General features: G+C 43.7%; 2 protein-coding genes across 2 annotated transcripts; one reads left to right on the forward strand and one right to left on the reverse strand.

Moving 5' to 3' along the window:
- Nucleotides 1-1,182: 1,182 nt before the first annotated feature.
- On the forward strand, nucleotides 1,183-5,651 carry vgll4a (vestigial-like family member 4a). Its single transcript, XM_068748152.1, has 5 exons — nucleotides 1,183-1,264; nucleotides 2,022-2,184; nucleotides 2,280-2,505; nucleotides 3,158-3,272; nucleotides 3,531-5,651. The coding sequence occupies exons 1-5, from the start codon at nucleotides 1,183-1,185 to the stop codon at nucleotides 3,728-3,730; spliced, it is 786 nt and encodes a 261-aa protein (XP_068604253.1). The 3' UTR covers nucleotides 3,731-5,651.
- A 12,024-nt stretch (nucleotides 5,652-17,675) lies between these two features.
- slc6a1a (solute carrier family 6 member 1a) lies at nucleotides 17,676-23,351 on the reverse strand. The gene is made up of 14 exons (XM_068753007.1): nucleotides 23,120-23,351; nucleotides 22,746-22,877; nucleotides 22,475-22,575; nucleotides 22,211-22,320; nucleotides 21,930-22,062; nucleotides 21,096-21,230; nucleotides 20,905-21,008; nucleotides 20,149-20,273; nucleotides 19,909-20,021; nucleotides 19,137-19,268; nucleotides 18,914-19,016; nucleotides 18,558-18,658; nucleotides 18,225-18,392; nucleotides 17,676-18,107 (listed from the first exon to the last, which is right to left on the reverse strand). The coding sequence occupies exons 1-14, from the start codon at nucleotides 23,349-23,351 to the stop codon at nucleotides 17,676-17,678; spliced, it is 2,121 nt and encodes a 706-aa protein (XP_068609108.1).
- Nucleotides 23,352-24,737: the final 1,386 nt, after the last annotated feature.

The following is a 24,737-nucleotide window of genomic DNA, read 5'->3' on the forward strand; positions in this document are numbered from 1 at the left end:
GACGATCCAGAGGAGAACAGAATCAGAATCAGAATCAGAAGGTGTTTATTGCCATTGTCAGTGAGGGTTCACAGACTAGGAATGTTTCTTGGTCCTGGATTCTGGATCACTTTGAAATTTTCATTAATATTGCAGTCAATGGAGCATCATTATTTGTTCCTCAATAACTGATTGATTATTGGCCGATGTTTATGGAATTTCACACAGTCCGAATTTCATCCGGATCGGATCCAGAATGACGTTAGAAAAAATATTACATTTTAACATTAAAAACCCCATTTAAGGATTCCAAAAAGACACAAAATGTATAACCTTTTGATGATGACCCGGATCACCATGTGGATGTTGTAAATCAAATTAAGAGGGGAATGAGCTGCTCGGCGGAGGTCTTTTGGGGTTTTTGATAAACAGGGATATATCACCTCAGTTCATCTCGTCTCCGCTAGGGGCGCTAACCAGCCTTGTTTGCATCGGGGGGGGGGGGTGTTGTGGGAAAGTGCGTGAGCGCAGCGTAAAGACATACTCTGGGCTAGCCGTGGTGATGCGGTAGCTGCGAAGCTACGTAAAGCTAAGCTCGTCGATGAAATAACATCAACTTGGCAACGTTACGTTTTCATTTTGTTGCTGGACACGAACTCACTGAAGGTAAGGCGAGGTCGTAGAAAGTTCGTATTTTGACGTTTCGTTTGGAAACCTATAAACGAGCGAATGACAAAAGTTAAGCACTAGCACTTTACAGCTAACTTTGGTTTGGCTCATAGACAAAGTGGCTACAGTTAGCTAGCTCTTGTAACTAAGATAATAGTTAGGATTACGATCTTATTTAGCTCGCGTTTTGTGTAAACTGTTTCTTCTAACCCACATCTCAGCGAGTGTAGCTTTCTCGTTAACTTACTAATAAAAACTAGTCTGGCAAACCGAGTCTAACATCGTAGCAGGCAGCTGCGTCGTACTTGCTTAGCTAGCTGCAATGCTAGTCCCGAACTTTTTAGCGACAACATCAGGCTAGCGCTATCTGCACTAGCACCGGCCAGAGTCACTTCATTTAAACTGCTTGAAGTTAAGACAAGATTAAATGCCCGTTTACCAATTTCTCCCCCTTTTTAGGATACAACGTTTTGATGCATTCTCTGGCATACTTGCTAACAGTGATGTTAGCAAGTAGCTAACTTGTTCGTGTAAATGCTATCCAATAGAATGGACCTGTTGAATTATCAGTTCCTGGACAAGATGAACAATAACATCGGAAGGCTGCATTATGAAGGTTTGTTTCTGTTGTTAGCATGCCTCGATGTGTTGTTATTGTCTTGTAAGGTTAGTATTTCCAACTGAAACGCTGCCGGTCCCTTAAAATGTGTTTTGATTTACGACTTGCGTTGACGCGAAGGGGCCATTGTTGTCACGCCGGAGCGTGGCGTTATTTTTGTGATCGTGGGAGATCCTGTTGTTTTATGTAACTTGTAAGTTAAGAATACTCGATCGATCGCTTTAGTCAAACTACAACTTTTTTGTAATCGTCTGTCCTTTCTTCATATCACATTTCAGAAGTGTTCAAAACTACAGAGAGAGCTAAGAAGTGACCAAGAAAAGTCCCAGAATTATCAGTCATAACATAATTTGGCGAGATCATTTATTGTTATTTTCTCGTGTCAAAGAGGATTTGCCGTGCTTCCCAGTAAAGCTGCTGCGGTTTTGTGTTGGATTTTAGAGACTTATTTAAACTTGTTCATTGCCCATTTAAACTTTCATTCCCATCAGAGATCAATTTGAACAATGTCCGCGTGTTTGGGATGTGTGTGGAGTAATGAGAGAATCAGTTTGTCTTTTGCTGATACATATACACTTACCGGTACTCACTTCTTTAACTCTGTAATCTTAATAGATCAACACATTTAGAGTATCAGTGATAAGTCGAAATGTTCCTTGACAAAGTTAGATATCTTAGAATTAACTTATTAAACCAGAATAGTTTTTATGCCATTTGATTTCATGTACTTGTTTGTACTCTTACCTTCCTATAGATGAGTCCAGGACGCCCTCCCTTCCCGCTGCCATGGCAAACATAGCTGCTCCTCCTTCACACTGCCCAAACAAACGGAAGTTTGGCGATGAACAAATGGACGACCGAATGAACTGTGACGATGACCACATGACCAAAATGAGCAGATTGCTTGCCACTCAGCTGTAAGTGCCTTTCAAAGGCTCACACATATTATTGATCCTCTGTTCACCAGAGCACCGTTAAAAATGACTGACTGGTTCATTTGTACGACACCAAGGGCTCATCCCTCGGTGGGAGACAACCGTAATGAGCATTGGAGGCCCAGCCAAACTCCCGTGGAGCAGATTCCATCCTCTTCTCACAGCCATCATGGGAACCACCTGTATGCTTCCATTTCTGGCTACGCTGTTGACCAGCCTCTGGCTCTGACTAAAAGCAGCCGCGACATTGGAGTCGGGAGCAGAGAGTGGTCTGCCGTGAGTGGGACTGGAGAGCGGCAGCAGGTACGCCGAAAGCAGCGGTTAAGGAGGATATACTGCGGATGGAGGGAAAGGCGACGTCGGCCGGACTCGGGAGTCAAAAAGTGACGTCTCGGAACAAGAAAGCTTTGGTTGCTCAAACGAGAGAATCCTCACCAGGGCATTCGCTGCCGCCTCACACGTTAGCTCTGATAGCAACCGTCAGCTGTCTCGCCTAGCTGAGAGAACTCCGGCTCTTGTCAACAGGCGGACCAGCTCTCATAACACCCCCACGCCAGGTTTAAAGGTGTCCCCGATTCTGCACTGCAGCCTTTTATGTCGATGTTTTACCTCTAAAGCGTGAAACCAGATGAGCATCCTTCCTTAAGTGTCAGCTGTGGGCGGTGCTTGGCTCGCTTTTTAATGCATTTCGCAACCTATTGCTACTTGTTTGAAGCCGCATTTAGAGATCCTGCTCATTTCATCTAACGTTGAATCTTTTCACAGGAGTCAACAAATGTCCTGTTGTCCCTGTTCCTTTTATACCTTTTCAGTAATGTATTTAAAAAGACCAAATGAATATTAGACGGTATATTAAATGCACAAATATTGTTTGTGAAGTTTCTCTTGAGCGGATTAGTAAGTGCTGAACAGGGCCGTACATCAGCTGATAACGCGTGTGTTTTCCCACTCATAGAATCGACCCTCTGTCATCACCTGTGCACCTGCGAGCAACCGCAATTGTAACGTGTCTCACTGCCACATGAACGGCTGCTCTTCCAGCCCACTTCCAGATCAGAGGAAAACCAACGGTAACCCGTCCAAACGTCTTGGGAGTACAGTGTCTAGTTTAACATGTGTATATAGCAATATATTAGCAAAATAAATCCATCATCAACATATTCCGAAGGCCGAATGAAAACATGACGTGGTAAACGCCTCATCGTCACGGTTAGAAAATAATATGTTGCTAGCAGCAGCATCGTTTGCACTCTCGCCGCACTGCTAGATGTTTTCAATGTTTCCTGTCCAAATATATAGTTGATGGTTTGCTTGCGATGTCATTTCAGCGAACACGGTCAGCGATCCGGTGATCGAGGAGCACTTCCGTCGCAGCCTGGGAAAAAACTACAAAGAACCAGAGCCCGCGTCCAACTTGGTGTCCATTTCCGGTTCAGTGGACGACCACTTTGCCAAGGCGCTGGGCGACACCTGGCTCCAGATCAAGGCCAAAAGTGGGGGTCATCCATCCTCAGAGTCGGATTCATGAGAGAGAGCAGAATAACCATCGCGATGACTTCCTTACCGTTTGCCCACGAGAGTGGCGTTTATATTCCACACTCATTTCTTGCCAAGCATCAACTTCCTTAGCAAAGAACAACTATAAGAAACGCAGCGCTCCCTTCCACTGCTCCCTCACGGACCCTGAGGTCCGATTCTTCTTAAAAATGGGTTAAGTCTGTATTAAGGAATAGTAATATTACATAGTTGGGTTGAGAATGTTAGCTGTACAATCATAGTTTCTTTGTTTTGTTTTTTTGCATTGATGAGATTCAGAAAGTAGTAAGATGTTACAAGATCTGTTCTAAGTTTTTTTTTACTTTCCTGGATAGCCAAAGAAAATCTCTGCCTTTCCCTTCAGCATGCATGGAAGCTGCACACGTATAAGCCATAACGCTGGTCCTTGTTTCCATTCTGAAATCACACTTCATTCTCATCTAATTTATTTGAAACGACAAGCAAGCTCTCATTTGAGGAGACGTTTGCAGCAGAAAGTTTCAGAGTGTTCAAGATGTGCCTTGTGTTTTAACAATATTATAATGCATTTTAGGCTCTGGTACCCCCCCCCCCCCCCCCAACCACCACCGATTACACAACACAAGATTTCTTTGACCTCATCTGTACTAATCAACTGCTTATTTAACACTTTCTTGTTTCCTGTCTCTCTTCTCAGTACTTTAAATAATCTAAATCGTTCTAGGTGTGTCTAGTGGAGAAAAAAAAGCATGTTTCAAATAGCTGGTTTCTATTACAAACCATATTCTATACCTTTTATTATATTTCTTAAGAATTTATTTTTTATCTAACATTTTAGAAATACTCACTGCTGGTACAGTTGTACTCAATATATTTTTTTGTATCGGATTTTCATTACTGTAGATGTATATCTTAGCATCCAACTAAAATTTGCAGCCTCTGGCAAGGTTGTCTGAATGCAGTTTGAAAGTCTGTGTCGCCCTGTTATTCTGTGGAGCAGGATGCTTTCCTTTACACGTGACTGAATACATCCCATCCTTTGTAGCAGTCTGTTACCAGTGGCTTTATTTATTCTGAACAATAATGATTATTTTTTTCTTGCTGACTTGTAGACGAAAAGATGCGACTACAGAATTCAAACTTTGAATTGACGTCTCCATTCCTCCAGTTAATTTCCCTTAAAGCAAGCCTTTAATTCTCCGGTAGGCATCGACATTCCTTCATGACTCCCTGAGGCTCATCACTCACTTCAGTTGTGCTTAGTTATTCTTTAATTGAGCCTTCCCTGAAATATTTTATTGTGGGTAAAAGTTGTCATTTGGGAAGTTGAGTTTAATTTTTTAAGTTCTCTTATACCAGCATAACTTAGTTGTCAACACTGATTTGAAATATATTGAAATTTCAGATTTGTTTGTATATGAATGGACTGAAACGTAGACATTTATATTATTCTACCATTTCTAAATTGTTACTTATACTATCTCCTCTCTATTTTACACATATAAGTCTCATTGCGCAGTGCGAAATGATCATCGCGTCTCTGGCCCCTCATGTAACATCGATGCTCTTTGTTTTCTAACAAAGCTTTTTTTCTTTTCTTATCCTAAGAGTTGATTATTTTCCAAGAACAACAGATGAATAAGTGCAGGAACACAATCAGTTGAAAGGCCGATGGCGCGGCGTTTAAAACGTTGAAGATCTCCGTTTGCTTCAGTGGGATTTCGTGACTATCACAGAATCCGCTTGTTTGACACAGGCGGGTTTTTGGGTTATGTTTGGAGTGTTCTTTATTTAACTGCTACATGTAAGCAGATCGACCTGCTCCAAGTGTCGTCCACATAGAGAAAGGAACACTTGTTTACCGTAATCCTTACTTCTCTGGAAGAAAATGCCACTGTTTTGTACTTAATTTCTTCTAAATAAAAGACACAAATTCCTAACTTTTGCATATTTATTGTCTTGTACTACATGCAGTGTCACAAACTGAATTCATCAGATTACAGATTAAATGCCGGACTTGCATTTTTAACTGTTTCCTGATTGCAGCCTGAACAAATGTAGGCCTGTATTTAGGCTGAAGCATCATTGTTAAATGTGACGATAATTCGATAGGTGTGATGTTGGAAGTGAAGCTCATGATTAACACAAATAGCATTGTTAGTGCAATGTTTCACAAGGTTTGTTTGAAATTTAGTGCGGACATTCTGGCACTATGAAGTGTGTTTTCTGCTTAAAAAGAAATGAACTCATTTTTGTATCAGCAATCCGGAGTCAGGAGCTCCACATTTGTCTTTCCCTTATTGAAGTGCTGCCGTGAATGCGATTCATCATCTAATTAGCCAAATGCCTTTTATCCTAAAGTGTCATTTATATAATGGGCCATAGATGTTAGGCTCTAACTGTGACTGGTGTCGTTAATCATTGTACATGGAGCACAATGATAGTGTTTGTTCATGGAGAATCCTTAGACAAGTGTTAATGACTTTCTTGGAGGTTCCTGCAATTCGCTTTTATTTCTAACGTGAAAAACATACAGTTGACTGAATTACTTACGCATTTTCTACTTTTTCTCTTTTTATTTGTGGCCCTCATGTTCTAAACGAGTGAGTTGTTTAGAATTGTAAGTTAGAAATGCATGTATTGTAATTAATGTAATGTAATAAGTAGTTTTGGATTTGGACTTCAGGATTGACTCTGAAAGCCACATGGAGTCGTCTTTATTATAGCTTAATGGGAATGGATCTGGAGGCCTGACTGACATTTTAGCTGACTTCTCTTTCCCGACCGGCAGATGGCGCTGTTACATCACATTGCGGGCACCCGCTTTAACTTCTTCAGTCCCTGGAGATCAAACAGACACACGCGTCATCATTCTGGGAACATTGATACGGATGCAGCAAGAATGTAATCCTGGCAGCATTGCTGATGTCACCCAACATGACTCCAGATCTAAAACTCTTGCTTTGAAAGGATTTTGTTTTTCATTGATATACTATATATATATAAATCCAGCCAGATGATCTGATCATTTTATCAGATCATCTTATCTGAGGTCGATTTTAAAATATTAATAGACTGAATGAAATTGTAAATTCATTTGGGCTAATTTACTAAGCACCATTTCTGCTTTTTTTTTTTTACCTTTACCTTTTGCCTATTGTTGCTCTCACCCCTCGCCTCAAATCTGCTCGACAGCCCCTCCGACAGACCACTGCCTCCCCAACCACAATGCCCTTGCTTCGGCTGTTCCATTCCATTCCATGGAAGCCTGGTCCTTCGGGATTACAGGGAAGAGATCCACATTTTCATGGAGCCAACTGCAGATCTGCACACATACGAGCGTTGGTGGCCGACATGGAACTAATGTCTGAATCATGACGACGCATCAGGGGCCACGCCAGAATCGTAATGTGGAGGCCTCAAACAGCGCGGCGTCTGTGCTAGCAATGGAGGATTGATTGTTATTGCTCGAACAGAAACGCACTCTGCTGCTTCCAGGCATGCAGAAGACACACACGCACACCCTCTCTGCTCTGCACTCCGGTGGATACGTGAAACCAATGAAAAGGTTGCATTCTGCAAAAGGGTATGGCGTTTATGACTAATCTGATGGAGTAAATGCATGATTTCATTACAAGAAAAAATAAATAAATGGAAAAGCGTTCCTCGCGGTGTCAACCATGTGGGTTTCGCTTATTGCGTTCACCGTCGGCCTGCACAAAATACAAATGGCGGCTAGAGATCTCATTCCCCGTTTGCGTAATTCCAAATTTGTTGTGCCTGAGCACAATTCGAAGCTACTCCCCTATTCCCCAGCATCCCCGAGTGCACCGCGTCTGAGGAATTTGCATGATTGCCTGTAGATTATTTGAACATTATCTATCCGCCCCCCCCTCCTCTTCTGCTTATTTCTGTGGCGCTCTGCTGTGAGCGTGCACACACATCCTTGGGCAAAAGGAGCTAAAATAGATCATGCAAGCGACTGGAGTATATGCACAGGCACAGGAAGCGGCTCACGGGCAGACTTGAGTCATGCTGGCAAGATCATGCACCCTGAGCTGACAACCCAACACAGCCGATTAGCGAGCACGTCATTTCTAAAACGCAACCGCATCCTCACTATAGGTCGCAAAACAAATGGGAGGAGGGGGGGGGGGGGGGGGGTATTGAGATCCATCTCCGGACGCCACCTATAAACGACTCTTGAACGTGGCACGGATCGATCGAGGGGGGTTGCGTGCATTTTAAGGCGAGACCTGATGAGCATCCCCGACTTTGGGGCTCATTCACTGTGTCATCGGGACTGCTGGCAATGGCGTAACCTTTGTGAGGGGGAGGGAAGACAACTCGGTCACTCTGGATCACGCTCCTCCAACGAACAGAAACAGACCCCTGTCAGGCCTCCTCAGCATCAGCTCCACCACCGCCAAACACATTCTACCAATCGCCCTTTGCCTTTTCTTCACTTCCTGCTCCTATCAGTGGAGACAGGACCTTCTTGAGAGAGCCCCCCCCCCCCAGTGTGGCGTGTATTTGGCAGGCTCCCATTATCATACGTTCCTCCTCCTCCTAGTCTTTGACCTGTTTTACTGCACACATGGCCACAAGTTGGCTAAAATTCCAATGCATTTATATATAATGGATTGATCTTTAAATGATTGATTTAAAGGGCCATCTGTTGCCATGATTCTGTTTTGTTCCTTCATGATTAATCACGTACAATTAGGGCATAAAAATAAAATTAGTTAATCACTGATGGAGAACATGTTCTTCCACAAGATCAGGACCCCCCCCCCCCCGTACAATTATCCAAATTTCCAACTTAACAGCAGGCAGAAGAGGAAATGCATTGACACCGGAGGTTTTAAATGTTTGAACCATCACTAAAGGGCGTTTTCATGTCTCGCTTGTTTGGGTCTGCGTTCCAGCTGCTTGGATGAGAAGCTTTAATAATAAAAGCGACCCAACATTAATTTGAGGAGCAATATTCCATCTACCATTGTTTGCCTTACCTTTTTCCTCGCCTGTTCGGCTGCCCCCACCTTTGCCACACCATCACCCACCCCCCCGATGTGTTTGGCAGTCACACAGTCAGCCATGTGTGCGCTGAAGACGTTACATAATGCGACCCCCCCTCCCCCCCCTCCCTTTCACTGCACTCCAGATCAAAGAGAACAATCCGGCACAAAAACAAGCGTCTCCTTGCTGATTTTTCTTCTCTTCCACCAAAACATTTGTTGAATCAGACTTCAGAGGCTGTACAGTTAGACGGCATTATTATCAGCATCCCCGTTCGTCTTCAAGAGCAAAGTGGGAATGATCAGAAGTTTCACTGCTGAAAGGAAAGCCAAAGGCGTTCAATGCCAGAAAAAATAAGATGTTAGAGAAAAGAAAAAGTGCCATTAAACGCTGCCATGTGCAATCTGATAGAATCATTATTTATGGTGCTCCCTATATGAATTATATCAAGACACCGCGTTTTGTTTTTCATACAAATGTGCTCACACATTCCATTTCTCCAGAAATAAAACACACTTTTTTTTTTTTACAATGTAAAAAGAGACAAGTTGGTTTACTTCATTTAAAATATAGAGAATAAGCTGAAATGTACATTTTTCTTTCATATTAATGAACCAGTTAAAGGAGCTGCCTTAGATCTGTAGATATGATCACATGAATGTCAAGTTTTAGCTGGTTTGTTTCTCTTTCTAGTGACAGGATTACTCCCAAAGTTCAATTATTATTAAAATATTTGATAGGATAGGGAAAATTACAGTGCCTCAGCAAAATGTTCTGGTCTGGATCAATTGAATTTGAATTGAGACTGTGCTGATTGTTAATGTCTAATAATCAGTTTCTACTTTCAAACTGAGACAGTTAATTTCACTTTGGGGCTCCTTTTCCATGAGCTATATCAAAGATCCTTCAGGCGTGGCGAGTTTACTCCTCGTGTTTTTATGAGCTCTCTTTCATTTACTGGCTTCATTTCACTCGTATGCAGTTAAGTCAACATTAAAAAAGAAAGCAAGTCGGTGATGGGAAGAGAATAAAAAAAAAGAAGTGTGTCACCTCAAGGACAAGCTACAACAATAATTAAGTGTAGCTTCAACAATAATATTCATGAGGTTTCTTTTTCTTTTTTTACTGGTAATACTTTGAATGCACAAAGTTAAAGTGGGAAAACACCGCGAGCTTAACAGCCACAGTCATCCTCACAGTGAACCTGATGCAGGAGCTCAGATGATCTCTGCCCCCCCCGGCCCAGTAATGGAGAGTGGCTCACTGGTCCGAGGGAGCAGATCAGCAGGTTATCTCTGGTCCTCAATGTGGCCAATGTGCAGGTGAACTAAAAATAAAAGCATCTTTAGAGGGGGGGGGGGGATTCAAACCGTTATCACACCTGACAGTGTGGGGTTTGGGATGTGGCTGGTCATCCGTGAGGCAGAGTGATAAGGTGAGACGTGTCACACGCCACATCAGCACCCCCCCCCACCCCCCCCAGAGGATGTGCTCGGCAAACCAGGAACTTCACTTCAACTCTGTGTTTTACCTCGACTCTTATTGCGGGACCAACAAACTGACGGCTCCAGTTTCACATCAGAGGATTGATTCATAAAGCATAGAATCAAGTTCCCTCCTTTATTTAGTCCATGAAAGGAAATCAAGAAGATGCATTTTGGTAATTATCAAAATGAGCTTTCTTTTCATTCCAAAGCCTCTGCCAAGAATCTTACGTTTTCCTCGGTGTCCTTCGGTTGGTTGGTTCCTCCTGGTGAAGCATCTCACCTGCAGTTCAGCTCATAAGGAGGGAGGGCGGTGGAGGAGGAATGAAGCATATACCTGAGGAGGGAGGGCATGCAGGCCGGTCAGGATGCTGCGGTCCTCTCTGGACCACTCAGGGAGAACAGTTCCCAAACCGGAATAGAAAACCTGCAGCACGTCACAGCTATGATTCACTGGAGTCCCAAGTCCGAGTGCGCCCTGAAGGCCCTCAGACCTCATAATCGTCACGCATGCCTGAGTGTGCATGTTGTTCAAGCACACAATCGAAACAGACAGGGAATGAATGAGCTCGTTTGCATATACACAGCGACTCTAGAAATGTTTCCGGTGTGTTTCCGGTGTCAGAAAGAGTAAACCGCACCTCATCGTGCCTTGACAACGTCTCCCGGAGCGCAGCGCAGCGCTTTACGCGTTTCACGCGTTTTACGCGCCTGTCTCGTTTTTGGGTTTTTTAAAGGGGGGGGGGGGGGGGGGGGGGGGGGTTATGCATGTGGGGGCTGCTTGAATATGCGCCTCTTGCTTTGCGCAGTCATAATGTGCAGTCAAGGGCATAACTAGATGAGTGAAACTGTCATGCAACAGCCGGGATAATGCAGCCTGAGCACGCGTGGAGGTCACTCGGTCACATTTGCATAACGATGTGGCAAAAAACAGGATCAAATCAACATTTGTTAGCGCGCACAAACAATTAAACTGTAATCCACGCATTGTATAAACAGCTTATGATATGTGTCAGATAAAAAAAAGAGTTCATAACTGTTATCATGGGAGGATTGTTTGTTTAAAATTAAACGGCATTCGGCTCATGGACTTTCTTTTAATTACCTGTTCCTCCTTTCCCACCTCGCTTCTAGTTCCACGGCTGTAAAAAGATGCGACCCAGACAACATCCCATAATCTGACAGAATTTATTTAGAACGCAGGTCTTTACTAAATATGTGCCTGGAGCAGCTGCCTGATCCTGTCTTTACGTTTAACGGGAGTATTTGTGAACGCATGCACACACAGGTGCGCACACAACCGCGCAGGGACGCAAACTCAACAGAACACGCAAGACAAGCAACTTGTGTTTGTGTGTGTGTGTGTGTGTGTGTGTGTGTGTGTGTGCAAATGCATGCAATCTGCACGTGCTGTACGCACACATACAGGTGCGTGAATGCGCAGCATCGTCAGTCAGTGCTGGTTACATTCCAGGAGACTGGAGCTGCAGGGTCATGAAATTCAGCGCAAAATAAGAGAGCGTTTCTTTTGTTGTCATCTCGGTGTATAAGAAAAGGGAAACAAATAACACCAGAGGTTATTAAAATAAATATATATATATTTGTCAGCCATTATCAAAGTTCCACGGCCGGGTGGAGGGCGGGGCCAGGAATCTTTAGCAGTGGAATCCAGGAGGATGCCATTAGAGGAGCTTCTCGATGGGGAGCATGCGCGCTCCTCCCATCGGGGCGCACGAGGTCATCAGGAGCGCCCACTGCGCGTGATAACCAGGCACAGAAGCGTGCCTCGCTCAACATGGGGGGTTTTCTCCCCTGGGTTTATTTGGCATGAACTATTCAACCCTGTCAATTATCCGTCTCTGACTGCAGCCATTTCATGTTTGATGCACACTGGCGTAATCAAGCAAACCCTAATGGCATTTAAAGATCTGAGGTTTACAGGCCTCGATATCTTTTGGTTTTGCAGTTTGTTTATATATATATATATATTAAAATAGATTATATACCAAAAGAATAACCTTAAATTCACTGAGTCGCAGAGACTCATTTTCCTTTTTGTTCAGTGTTCTTTGATTGGAAATAAAGCAGAGGAATTGCACTGGTTTTGTGCAGACCTATACAGAAGAGAACTTCAAACAAAAACAAATATTAATGCTAGACACCGGACTGGACCGATATTGCAGGGTTTTCTTTATGGCATTGTAGGATTAGAGCTAAAATGGGGAGAGGGTAATGTAATGTAAATTTACAGAAGAAGAGGATTTGTTAATTCAAAACCACAGAAATTCTTGCAGCGAGTGTGATAATCCCTCAGGATTTGTGGCAGGGTAACCTCAGTTGCAGATGCTTCGGAGTGTTATGTTTTCATCTGCACTGAAATCATGTGCTTTGCCTGCCTTCTGAACTCCCGTGCACAAAAAATGACGGCAATATTTGCTGTGTCAAAAGAACACATTATGAAAAAAGAATCACAGGGAATCACATTTTCCCAAGTCCCATGCAGCGTGCACACGCTCACCTCAGATCTCAGCAAGCTCCACAGCATGTAAGCGTCGCTGCAGTTTATGCACATCTGCAAAGAGACACCGTGGTTCCCTAAAAGTTGCAAACAATTCATGCCAGCGAGGTTCAAATTCAGATTGGAAAAATGGAGCCCAATTAGCATATATGCAGAAAGGCTTTGCATGCTTGACATCCTCTCAGCCCCTCTGCTGGAAATAGCCATGGCACACAACATCCTCTGATTACATTGATATGTAGATTCATGCATCTGCAAAGATTAGTTATTCATTAATGTATTTGCTTTGGATTCTCGGGTGAGCAAGTCTGGGGCAAACCGAATGCATCAGAGGGAAAATGTCACAAATGATCACACAAAATCCACATCAAAAACACGCAGGTTCGGTGACCCACAGCGTAAAGCCAATAGGGCGTTATGATGAAGAAAATCCTTTGGCACCGGGGTTAAAAACAAGAGAAAATATAAACATAATTATCAGCCTTTTCATCTTCACAGCAGAATTTGTTTTTCTTGCTTTAAGTGGGCTGCGAGGATTAATCACTGCAGCCTGTGTGAGTTCATAAGCTGTGGCGTTCTGTCATCCCTTCATAAAAGCATCATGGATCACCAGTTTGCTTCTTCAGTGGCCGCTCTTGCGGCCACACTGTGAGCATTTTTTCTCTCTTTTTTTTTTTTTTACTTTAAAAATAGGCTTGTGACAGAGAGCGCCAAGAAATGCTCAACACCAAACAATGGAAAATGGCCGGATGAGCCGATAAGGCCAGAGGCAAATAAAAAATTACATTATTATTTACAATCTTTTTTTTTTGCAGTATGTTTTTTGAAAATATCCCAACAACAATTATGGATCAAATGATCAGACAAAAAAATAAAAAATAAAAATAAACAAACTAATTTAATTCAGCTCTCAGAATAAGCTGGCCCATCCTGTACCCCGGTCCTGGGACTCATGGCTCATGTTTGAGGACCTCTGAGCTGGTGCATTGCTAAAGCTAGCAGCGAGCTAATTGCACAGGAATGGCAGAGAAAAGGCCGGCTTCATTTCCCAGCAGGAACGTGCTCGGTCGACAGCTGTGAGTGCTAACAATATCCATGTTTATTGTTTACGTCCAACATGATAATGTTAGGTGTTTTCTTACATGTGAGGTAGTTAGATCGGCTTAATAGTGACAACAACACAATGCGATGTGGCAGTCGGAGTTGTCACCCGGGGCGTGTTTGTCTATTTTAGGGGGCTGAGAGGAGGATGTGGGATTTTAGTGTCAAAACTTACCTTGTTTGTTGTTTCTGAAACGTTTCCAGCTCGAGTTTTAATTTGTACAATCCTTATACATGTATGCGCCTAATGCACATGGGCAGCTGCAGAGCCAATAAGCTGCATGTTATCTTTATTACGAGACAGGGACAGGGCGAATAACACAGAAAAGTTTGGAAACTGTTTAATGATTATGATCTCACACAAAGAAAACAGAAAACAATAAAAAAGCAGGAAGAGCATTCAGAGCAGGAACCGGATCGACTCGTTCACCAGGTCATCGTGTCAGTGAGGTCATCACAGGGTCGGCTGTCACCCAGATTCAGAGACGAGAAGCGTCTTTAAGCCGTTTTTTTATTGGGCTACAAATGTTATTTAGCAGCAACAAAAAAATGTTTGAGTGGAGCGAGCAACATGCATGATATCTCTAATCGGGTCACGTAATCAGAGGGTGACGGAATTCATCGTAACACAGTGATAAAAGAAGGAGGTTCACAAATGGGTCCTCTGCTTGTGCGTCTTCTATGATTAAACACACACACACGCGAGCACGCACACACACACTAGTGTTCCGCTAGATCACTCCTAACTAATCTAGATCTTCCTCTTTCTTCCCACCGCTGCTGAAAATGATGATGCATAGCTCCGGCGTACGTAAGACATCGGTGCTTGTCGCCCTGTGTCGACTGGTTTTTATAGGTAACGACACTAAATGGCATAACTGGGACCGAAGGAGGTCAGTAAGTCTTCCATCAGGGCGTTATTAAGAGCCCAGTCCACTCAAACACACATAGGTTTCTATGCACTCTCTCGCTCACACACACACACACACACACACACACACACATACACAATATTTGGTTGGCAAAGGTCGCCTTGAGCCACTAAAGGGGACGTCCCACTCTTTTATCCACGTTGAGTCATTGTGGTGGTGTCAGCTGGTGCTGCCTCTTTTATCACGCTGGAAGCTAATGGAAGCAGCAACTGGAGGAGGTGGGGGGAGAAGACACATGCGTGCACACACGCACACACACACAGATAGCCAGAGAACCATCAGAGGTTGGGGAGATGGGGCGGGAAGGCAATCCAGGCCCCGGGGCAAACGCTGTTGATGCTCTTCTTGCCGAGTCGTCTGTATCAGCTTGTGTTTCTGACACTTCATAAAGCACCTCAGACACCGTTCTCTTTCTCGCTGCCTTTTGATGTCTGTTTCTTCTTCTTTTGGGGGGGGGGGGGGGTTACAGCAATGTTAAGTTTCCTCTTCACCCAAAACTACAGAAGGGGAAGTTCTGTTTAATTTTACACGCCTCACCTGGCCGCTCTCTTATTAAAGAATAAAAATGAATCCAGCAGGGCGGCCCTTTGTATGTCTTTTCTTCTTAATCCCTGCTTTTATTGGTCTCGCATTTTCCTATACCTATTAAATGGAAAATACTCAAAGGCTAACAACACAAGAGGGGGAACAACAGCCAATTACAGGAGGATTCAGCAGCAGCGGATGTCTTCTGACGGAATGTGGGGTTGACCTAATTTCCAGATTTCCAGATCCAGGTGTTGAAAAGCGCACGGCTGCGACTTTAAACGCACAAACTACGAGGGACATATGCCAGGCTTGCTTTGCATTTATATTTTCTAGAACTCTTTATTTTTTCATTCTTTGTTTTTTTTCTCTTTGTATAACATAACAATCGTGCTTTATCATGTGACACCATTTAAATACATATCATGTTTCTATTATGTTTTACATTAGGCAGTGAGACAGTTAAAAATATACAAAACAATATCGTTTTACTAGACATAATTTCTATTTTCAATATAACTATCATCATCTTCACGTCATAATCATTTCGTATATTTCCGTCAGATATGTGCTTTAGCTTCTGTGATCAAAATATTATTGCAGAAAACAGCGACTCCATTTTTTTTTCAACATTTAGACGATAACTTCCAATGTAGTACAGACGTTCACAGTTACATGTTTTACACGGTACGGTTTTACAACAAAGTTCCAGAGGAAACTGTGGTAGAATAACTTTATACAAAATTCACACGACATGAACTGTAGCCATTTCACATTTTCGCTCCGTTGTTTTGCTTTTCGTGGTAAACGTGTTCTGTCTTCGCCCCGGATGCCTTTCGCGGTAGCTGCCGTGGAAGCAAACCAACATTGTCCTAACACACCATGGCAAAAGTGTGGGGAAATTAAAGCGTTGTGCTTTTTCACTAGTAAAGCAAAGACAACAGAAACAAAAAGAGAAACAGACCACTGGCTGGACCGGCCTGCACTTACAACGACTACATATGTATTGCTGAATACATATTGATCAATATAGAATTGATCGTAACACATGGAGAAAAAAATAAATAAATAAATAACGACTCAACTTGAACACAGAGTTAGTCCAGGTTGTTGTGCTAGCATACAAAGCTGTATTTTGTAGTTCTGCCCAGTCGCGTTAACAGACTAGTGGAAATTGTGGCATTGGCTTAAGGCCTTCTCTGTTCTTCTTCTTCTTCTTCTTTTTGTAGGTCAGGAGACATTTCAGAATTGTTTTTTTCTCTGATGTTCCTGAGGAAAAGCATGCAAAACGTAAACAGGATTGACTGTCAGCATTAAGGGATAGTCACTGTTTGTAAATAGCTTTTCTAACCCAGTGCTTTTCCCCCCCCTCTTTCCCATACTTCATCGTACCCTGTGCTCCCCCCCCCCCACGTACTTCATCGTACCCTGTGCTTCCCCCCCCACGTACTTCATCGTACCCTGTGCTTCCCCCCCCCACGTACTTCATCGTACCCTGTGCTTCCCCCCCCCACGTACTTCATCGTACCCTGTGCTTCTTTCCCCGCCGTACTTCATCGTACCCTGTGCTTCCCCCCCCCCCCCCCCACGTACTTCATCGTACCCTGTGCTTTGCCAACCGCACGCTAAATGTCATAGTTTTTGCTTTTGTCTGCCTCATGATTTTGGTCCTCCATCACAACACAATATAGTATAAAACATCCTAAAAAATAATTCTAAAAATGTTTCAATCACATAAAAGTTTTCCCTTTTTTGACTGGAAAAAAGGGAAGGAAAATAACAGTCTCTCATACACACAGAATCTTTTGCAACAAATACTGGGTTCCCAAACTTGAACGCCTTATTAGCATTGTGCTATCTCAGAGCTCCTTTGTTTGTATTCTGGCCTGAAATCCACCTCACAGAGTGAAACGTTCGGAAAAGAGACAACTGTGTGAGGTTCAGTAAACATCCACAATAATAAAAATTGACGCCATCCCTTGCGCTCTCAATTTTGGTCACAACTTCATCTACTATATTCACACGGTATTTACTTGATTCATGAAGATATTCAACAAATCTCTAATCTATATCTCTATGTTTTTTTTCTCTTCTCACAGTATTACACAGTATGTTGATATATTTTTCTGAATTATGGTTGTATTTCTGAACACTAACAGTCTTTGATATTGTTCTTTTTTTCTTTTTTTTTTTTTTTTTTAGAATGCAAATCAACAACGAGACATCATCGGCCTTACAAATGCAGAAAAATTAAACATGGTTTGAAAACCTATTTTGATCACATATTGCCCTCGGAGGTAGGTGAATCAATTAAAATCTTGGAAGTCCTTTGTAATGTTCTCTTTTTGTCTACGTGCTCCATGAGGGATTCTTTGTTGTCTACACGTTGGCCTCGGCGGTGGTCAGATTGGAGGCCAAACTCGCTGGATTCGCGGCGCTGAGAGGCTCTGTTAGGCGAGCTGCGTTTGGTGGTGGGCTGGTTGGGCTGACGGATGTGACGGCGGGGTTCGCTGGACTGACCATGGGGGTGGTGGTGGTGATGGTGGTGGTGATGATAGGAGAAGTGGCTGGGTTCACCGGGCTTGTGGCTGCGGCTGGATTTGCTGGCGGGTTAGCCGGGGTTGCCTGGCTGGCTGAGTTTAGTGGCGCTTGATTGGTGGAGCTGGAAGGGTTTGCGGGAGCCGGGTTGGCGGGGCTGACGGGGTTGGCCGGACTGGATAGGTTAGCGGTGTTGGTTTCCACCTGCTGCTCAGGTCCATTCTCCTGGGGTCGCCTGATAACCGCAGGAGGCTTTAGCATGATCCGAAGTCGCTGTGAGAGAACGACGCGTAGGAGGGTCAAAACAGGCCGCAGAGTCAGAACAGAGCCCAGGATTAAAACGTGGCCACGCAAACACGCAACAACTCACAAGCCCGGGCCAATCCTTACCTCTTTGTAAGTTCCCTTGAGTCCCAGAAACATATAGATCATGTATCCTGGTATGAGAATCATGGAGGAAAGCGCCATGAGCCAGCCGACTCCCTGACCCCAGGCCGGGAACACATAGTCTCCCATTGTGAGAGGAACCATTTGTATGGCGCTGAACAGGAACACCCCCTGCGGGAGACACAAGACGCTTTACGCATCCTGACACCACCCACGAGAGGCAGCGCCGTCCCCGCCTGAGCGTGGCCACAGGCAGGAATTATTGACTCTATTTATTGCTTCATTTTTCATGTCATCGACTCTGGACGTGCCGCTAAATTCGTTATAAGTACTCACCCCGACGATGAGAGGGGTGAACACGACCCAGCACAACTTCCACCATAAACAAGGCCTGTAGCCAATCATCTCCTCGATGTTGTCGTAGAACTTGTTCACACCTGTGAGATAAATGATCAAAATATTCACATCCAACTTATTTCAATTTCCTGCTTTTGAGGACGGCGAGGTGGGGCGCTTCAGCGCTTTTGACCTTGAGGCTGAAATGCATCTGAAGCTCTGCAAGTATATCTCTGGACAGATTTCTTCGTTAATATTTGCGCCATTTTACTAAGCTCTTCTTGGTAAACCGGGAGGGGGAAAAAATTCACATATTCTGAACATTTGATTTGTGTGTTCTACGGCGTGATACACACCGTAGAACCAGGATATGGAGATGCATTCAAAGAAGACAAGGAACAGCAGACACATTCCACTGGCGGAGTAGTAGTCAAACAGCTTGAACACGTAGATTCCACCCTGATTCCACAAAGGAAGATGAGGGTTACATACAAATCGATTCATATGCTATAATTGCATTCCTCCGTTTTCTTGGGGGGGCTTTTAATAGTCTAATACAAGCGCGCCGCCCCGCTGTACCTGTGTGATGTTTGAAAGTCCGATCACATAGGAGACCAGACAGACGACTGCGATGAAGATCTCTCGTCTACCCCTAAGAACTCTGGGAAACTCATCCACCAGAGCGGTGATGAAGCCTTCCACGGTGCAGAACTGAAGGACAAAATCATAAAAACAGCGTTAAGAGCAAGTGTGAATTTTTGCAACGTTCGCATCTGGTGCTTCTTCTTTGATACAAATATGCTTTCATGTGCAGAGTACATATTGTTTTTTATATGCTTTGCCATGAAGAGGTATAGGTGGATATTTTTGCTAAATTTATTGCAAAGGGGGGAACAAATTAATATTTTTTATTTTATTTTAGTTGTTAGGGTGACTGATGATGCTAAATTGCAAAGAACTTCTGTGTGCACCAAACCATGGGACAAAGACATTAAAGCAATCTACTGAATGACCGAGCATCAACTTTTAGGGAGGCCGTTTTGGTAATAGCGCTGTTATGCAAAAGCTCAGCAGCGCTATCATTTAGGATAGAGTTGTAATATGTATTTTAGTATTTGAAGTATACATTTTTCCTAGTCTGCATGGTCTGATTTTAGACCTTGATATGCATGAAAACAGACATCAAATCAGTGGCTCCTGCAGGCACAGGAAGGTGGAAAAGCTCAGCTATCTGCCCACGAGCCATACATTCATGTTTATCATGCAGAGAGCAGGGCTGACTTGCAGGATATATACCTGAATGTCTAATATTTAGGTCAGTCCATGAGCAGATCATCTTCAAGCCCCTTACCTGGCTGTCGATCCCCAGCATGAGCAGCATGGAGAAGAACAGAATGGCCCAGAGAGGAGACACCGGCAACTGGGTCGCAGCCTCCGGGTAGGCCAGGAAAGCTAAACCAGGCCCTTGATTGTAAATAGGAAATATTTATTTAAACTAAGGGTTATTCTCATAATGTAATAGATAGAGCAGCAAATACATAAAAGGGAGGATGCGAGATCTGCTCTGCAGTCATTCACAAGGGACATTTACCTGAAGCCGCTACGCTGGCAATGTCTTTCTTTGTCACGTGTGCCATGAAGCCCACAATGGAGAAGATTACAAAACCAGCAAACATGCTGGTGCACGAGTTGATGCAGCACACAATGATAGAGTCTCTGCAGAGAGGATGTAGAGAATATGCCTGTGGTCAAACATTTAAGTTCACTTGTTATTTATTTATTTATTTCATTGTGTTGATGTCCCGGAAAACGGACACAGGAGACCCTAAGGTCTGAAAGAGTTGCTGTGAGGATGCATCGTTGCTACTAATTCCTTTAGATCGGACAGACGCTTGGCAAAGATGCATGTTTTACCACTCATGATAGAAATGAATATAATTTGACAGTTAGTCAGATACGATAAGAATTATTCTAGAGATAGACTAATGTGAAGTAAGGACACACGTTGAAGGCAACCGTTTTTACGTAACTGAATATTTGTGTGACCCAGAACTATGGATCTGTTGGAGGAAGCACACACAGGCTTCAGAGAAGCATGCAACACCAGCAGCCAGAAAGAGCCTCCTTCTTAGATTGTTACTGCATTCATGTCAGCAACTTGAATTAATAAGAGCCTTTATGGGCTCTTATCAAGAATCCATTCATGAGATATGAGCACATTATATGGGGGGGAGGGGGGGGGGGGGATTTAATTATTGCCATTATAATTTGTTCACATGTATTAAAATTCAGCAGCATTCATTGCCCAAAAGATGAACTCTATTCCATCAACTATCTCCAGTCTTACCTGTAAACATTGTTTTTGAAAGGGTTGTAGCTGCCCAGAGCTATAAGTGACCCCAATCCCAATCCATAGGAGAAAAAGATCTGAGTGGCTGCATCCAGCCATACCTGACAGAGAAAGCAACGCAACACACTGTTTACCTGCATGACAGCGTGCAACGCACAAGTACCGGTCCTAAAATACTGCGTATTTACCTCTGATTCTTTGAGCTTTTGAAAGTCAGGTGTGATATAGAACAGTATTCCCTCTTTCGCTCCGGGAAGAGTCACCCCACGGATGAAGAGAATAAACAGCATGAAGTACGGGTACGTAGCAGAGAAGTAAACGACCTACAAAATGAATGACAGCATCACCAGCTGGATCCCGCGGCTGCACCTTGAGACAATCTGTGATGCATATAACTAAATTGTAAATGTAGAATTCACCAACTTGAGGGTTTTTGAACATTTTCTAGATTTATTCTCTTTTGTCTTCTCCAGACAAGCAAAACAACAAAAACAACAAAAACAACAATAATAATCTAACAAAGAGGCTGAATATTCAGCAAACAAATCGATGCGTCTTCACTTTAAGCGTTGACACGAATTCCCGACTCTATGTGAGCAAATTGTGGAAGGGGGATGTGCCCAAAACAAATTTTATTTGCCACGGTCACGTGGTGCAGTAGATTTTGGAAATGTGGCACCACAAGGGAGAGAAACTGCTCCAAGTGGAGGGAGGGGACAAAACCGGATTGCAGCATGTGGTTGTTTCTTGCTCAACGTATCGTGAATCCACACTCAACGTAGACACCGTCTCAGGAGGATTGGAATTAGAGACGCTGCCGTTAGAGACACCCATGTTCACAGATCCTACTGTTTTATTCCTCTGCTTTTTTTTTTGAATATGGACAATGCTGGCTGCGCTCTGAATGATGGATGAGGTGATATTAAACTAATGAATATTTCATAGCTGTCACAGACTACTCCGTATTGTAAACCTGCGTACCATAAGACACGGTGGATACCCAGATCTGGCAAATATCTTACCTTCCCTGTCCAACCAACCCCTTTCCAGATACAGAAGTACACGAGGACCCAGGCGATGGCCAGTGTTATAGCCAGCGGCGCTCGAATCTGGCCTGGTTTTTCCAAGCCATCAGTCATTTCATGCATGTTGCGCCTGCAAGTCAGAGCAAGCGACAACAAGACTATTATGCACACACAAAGTGAATACACACAGGCAGGAGAGGCTGTCGTTTATGTGCCTCTGGGCAGCATGCAGGCGCTGTTGTTTCAAAAGCAAGAGAAATAAAATGCCAGTATCTTACTCCCAAAACTCCATCACTGCACTGGTGAGGTTGGTGGTGTCTGCAATGGAATGGTTTGTGTAGCATTTCTCTGTGTTCCAAGCATTGTTACATGAGCTCCACGGAAGAACCTGCAGAACCAAACAAGTTTGTTTTGCAAGGATTTTATATTTCTTACAGCGGGCTGCGATTCCCCATCTACTGATAGAACAACCTTGAACCGATGCTGATTTAGTCTGTTCGTTGGTCATGTGGGTATAGGGCTATAGGCTTTATCATACTTACAGTGTTGAAGGAGTTGTACAGATAGTAAATGGCCCAAGCAATGATTACAACGTAGTAAATGTTAAGCCAGAAGGACAGGACAGCTGCTGCAAGGCCCACACCTATACAGAAATGAATCAGCTGCTGTAATAAAACTCGGTAGTGTGTGTTATGTGGCCATAAATCCTGATAGACCAAATTATTTATATGAAAGCATGAACAAGTTTAAGACAGGCCTGGCATCAAAACACAAATTCCCATGAATATTTAGCTGCAGGGAGGTGTACTGTACCTTTAAACATTGGGGCCAGTTTCCACACGCCAAGCCCTCCAATTGAGGTGTATTGACCGAGGGAGCATTCCAGTAGAAACAAAGGGACTCCAGCAAAAATGAGAGTCAAAAAATATGGAATCAAGAAGGCTCCTGGGTGGAAAAAAGTAGACAAAGTGAAACAATGACAACAACAACAATAACAACAACAACATTTCAGACTAAACCTGCACTGCCGCATCAGTTCAGAAACACAACACAGCGTCAGTAAACGTTTCTGATAATCTTTCTATTCATGTCGTCGACAAGGTCAGTTAGATAAGCGTGACTGTGTCTCTCATGCAGTAGAACGCGCTGCGCAGTTTGCTGAAATTAGCTGTGAAAATCATGTTTACCTCCACCGTTTTTCCCACAGAGGTAGGGAAATCTCCAGACGTTTCCCAGTCCGATTGCATAACCCACACACGACAGGAGGAAATCAAACTTTCCCCCCCATGTTTCTCTATCAGGCATGTCCTTTTTCTGCTTCTCGGCTTTCACGTCCAGTGACTTGGGCTTGTCGTTATTTGTGGCCACCTCGTTCAATTCTGTGACTTGTCCATCCGTTTTAGTGCCGTTCGTCGCCATGTCTCGAGATTTGGCAGAGGTCCTGACAGTCGGACGGGAGACTTCAGCACCAGTCCACGCAGACAGCAGCTTCGCGGTTTTTAGACCTAACCTGTCTGGAGATGAAGCCTGAACGCGCACGGCTCGTCAGACGCCGTTAACCTGGAATCGTGAATAGAGCAATGCAGGAGACGCTGAAAATCAATTTACTCAGGTGCAAAAAAAAAAAAGAAAATCAATTAATTTCACACATATTCTGGTTTACAGAAATATATATAAAAAAAGGTAGAATCAAGCCTTTCATAAACATTTGGCTCCCTGGCAAAAAGAATTATTCATATCAGACTCAATAAACACCGAAAACCATCGAGTCACGTTGGATTTGCTCCATTAACTAAATCACATACAGATTACGAATCACAGATTACGAGTGAATTAACAGCAGCTAAGAAAAACAGACAGATCAGCACACGTTACAGCAAATTAAACAAGGCAAAAATAAAAATGGATGTTAAAACCGAATGAAAAGAAGAAAACTTTAAAACAAATCACAGGATCCAAAACACATACTGCAAGCGCAAGACGCACCGTAGCAAAAGCAAATAGGGGGGGGGGGGACGATGAATACCACCAATTACCACCTGCAGATTCCTCAAACAGTTATCCACACACAGAACCACAAGCAGCGGGGGCACAGAGATGTCTCAAACAAACTGGAACACGAAACGCGTAGTGGAGACAAAGGGGTGTCCAATGCGTAAAAGCTTTACGCATCAAGCTGCACAAATAGCCACCGCATTCCATCCGATTCATTTGGCACCAAATGCGTTATTAAACGCACTGCAACGCATATCCACACTTGCAGCATCCAATAGAGGATCAAACCGCGACCAATTCTGTATTTAATTGGCTGCAGCTCCGTAGATGCGGAGCGCATCATGCAGCGTTATATTGACCAGAGCAACGCATTGACAGTCTTCATTCACAATTGAAATCACACTCACCGTGGCCACAGATGCAAGAAAAACAAAATCATGCATTAAACAGACTCGTTTGTGTGCGGGTTGAAACACGCAGGCAAGACACGCACAGACAAGACGCGCAGATTCAGCAGCCAGCGCGTACTCACAATGAATCTGTGATCTGCGCCGCCGAGGAAACGCTGCCTGCCACAAATCTCGAAACGAGGTATCCGTATATTCCTCCCGTGGGTGAAGTTGTAAACTCCCAATATTTCTTGCAACAGAAATAGGTTTTACTTCCATTAAAAGACCTAAAGGGGCCGCGGAGTGTCAGAGGTGCCCAAGCAGGAGCTGTCCAGCGGGGATCAGTGCTGAAGACCAGGAGGAGGAAGAGGAGGAGGAGGAGGAGGAGGCTGAATCAACACGGGCAGCAGCCGCTTCGGCT

This window comes from Brachionichthys hirsutus, chromosome 2 (genome assembly GCF_040956055.1).
Source record: "Brachionichthys hirsutus isolate HB-005 chromosome 2, CSIRO-AGI_Bhir_v1, whole genome shotgun sequence".
In the NCBI taxonomy this organism is placed as follows: Eukaryota; Metazoa; Chordata; class Actinopteri; order Lophiiformes; family Brachionichthyidae; genus Brachionichthys; species Brachionichthys hirsutus.

Coding starts and splice junctions, on each gene's coding strand:
- vgll4a (XM_068748152.1), top strand. CDS start 1,183: ATGCTATCCAATAGAATGGACCTGTTGAATTATCAGTTCCTGGACAAG. Junction 2,506..3,157: donor GGACTGGAGAGCGGCAGCAG/GTACGCCGAAAG, acceptor TCCCACTCATAG/AATCGACCCTCTGTCATCAC. Junction 3,273..3,530: donor AGATCAGAGGAAAACCAACG/GTAACCCGTCCA, acceptor ATGTCATTTCAG/CGAACACGGTCAGCGATCCG.
- slc6a1a (XM_068753007.1), bottom strand. CDS start 23,351: ATGGCGACGAACGGCACTAAAACGGATGGACAAGTCACAGAATTGAAC. Junction 22,063..22,210: donor GCAGTGATGGAGTTTTGGGA/GTAAGATACTGG, acceptor TCTGACTTGCAG/GCGCAACATGCATGAAATGA. Junction 19,269..19,908: donor TGCTGGGGATCGACAGCCAG/GTAAGGGGCTTG, acceptor TTTGTCCTTCAG/TTCTGCACCGTGGAAGGCTT.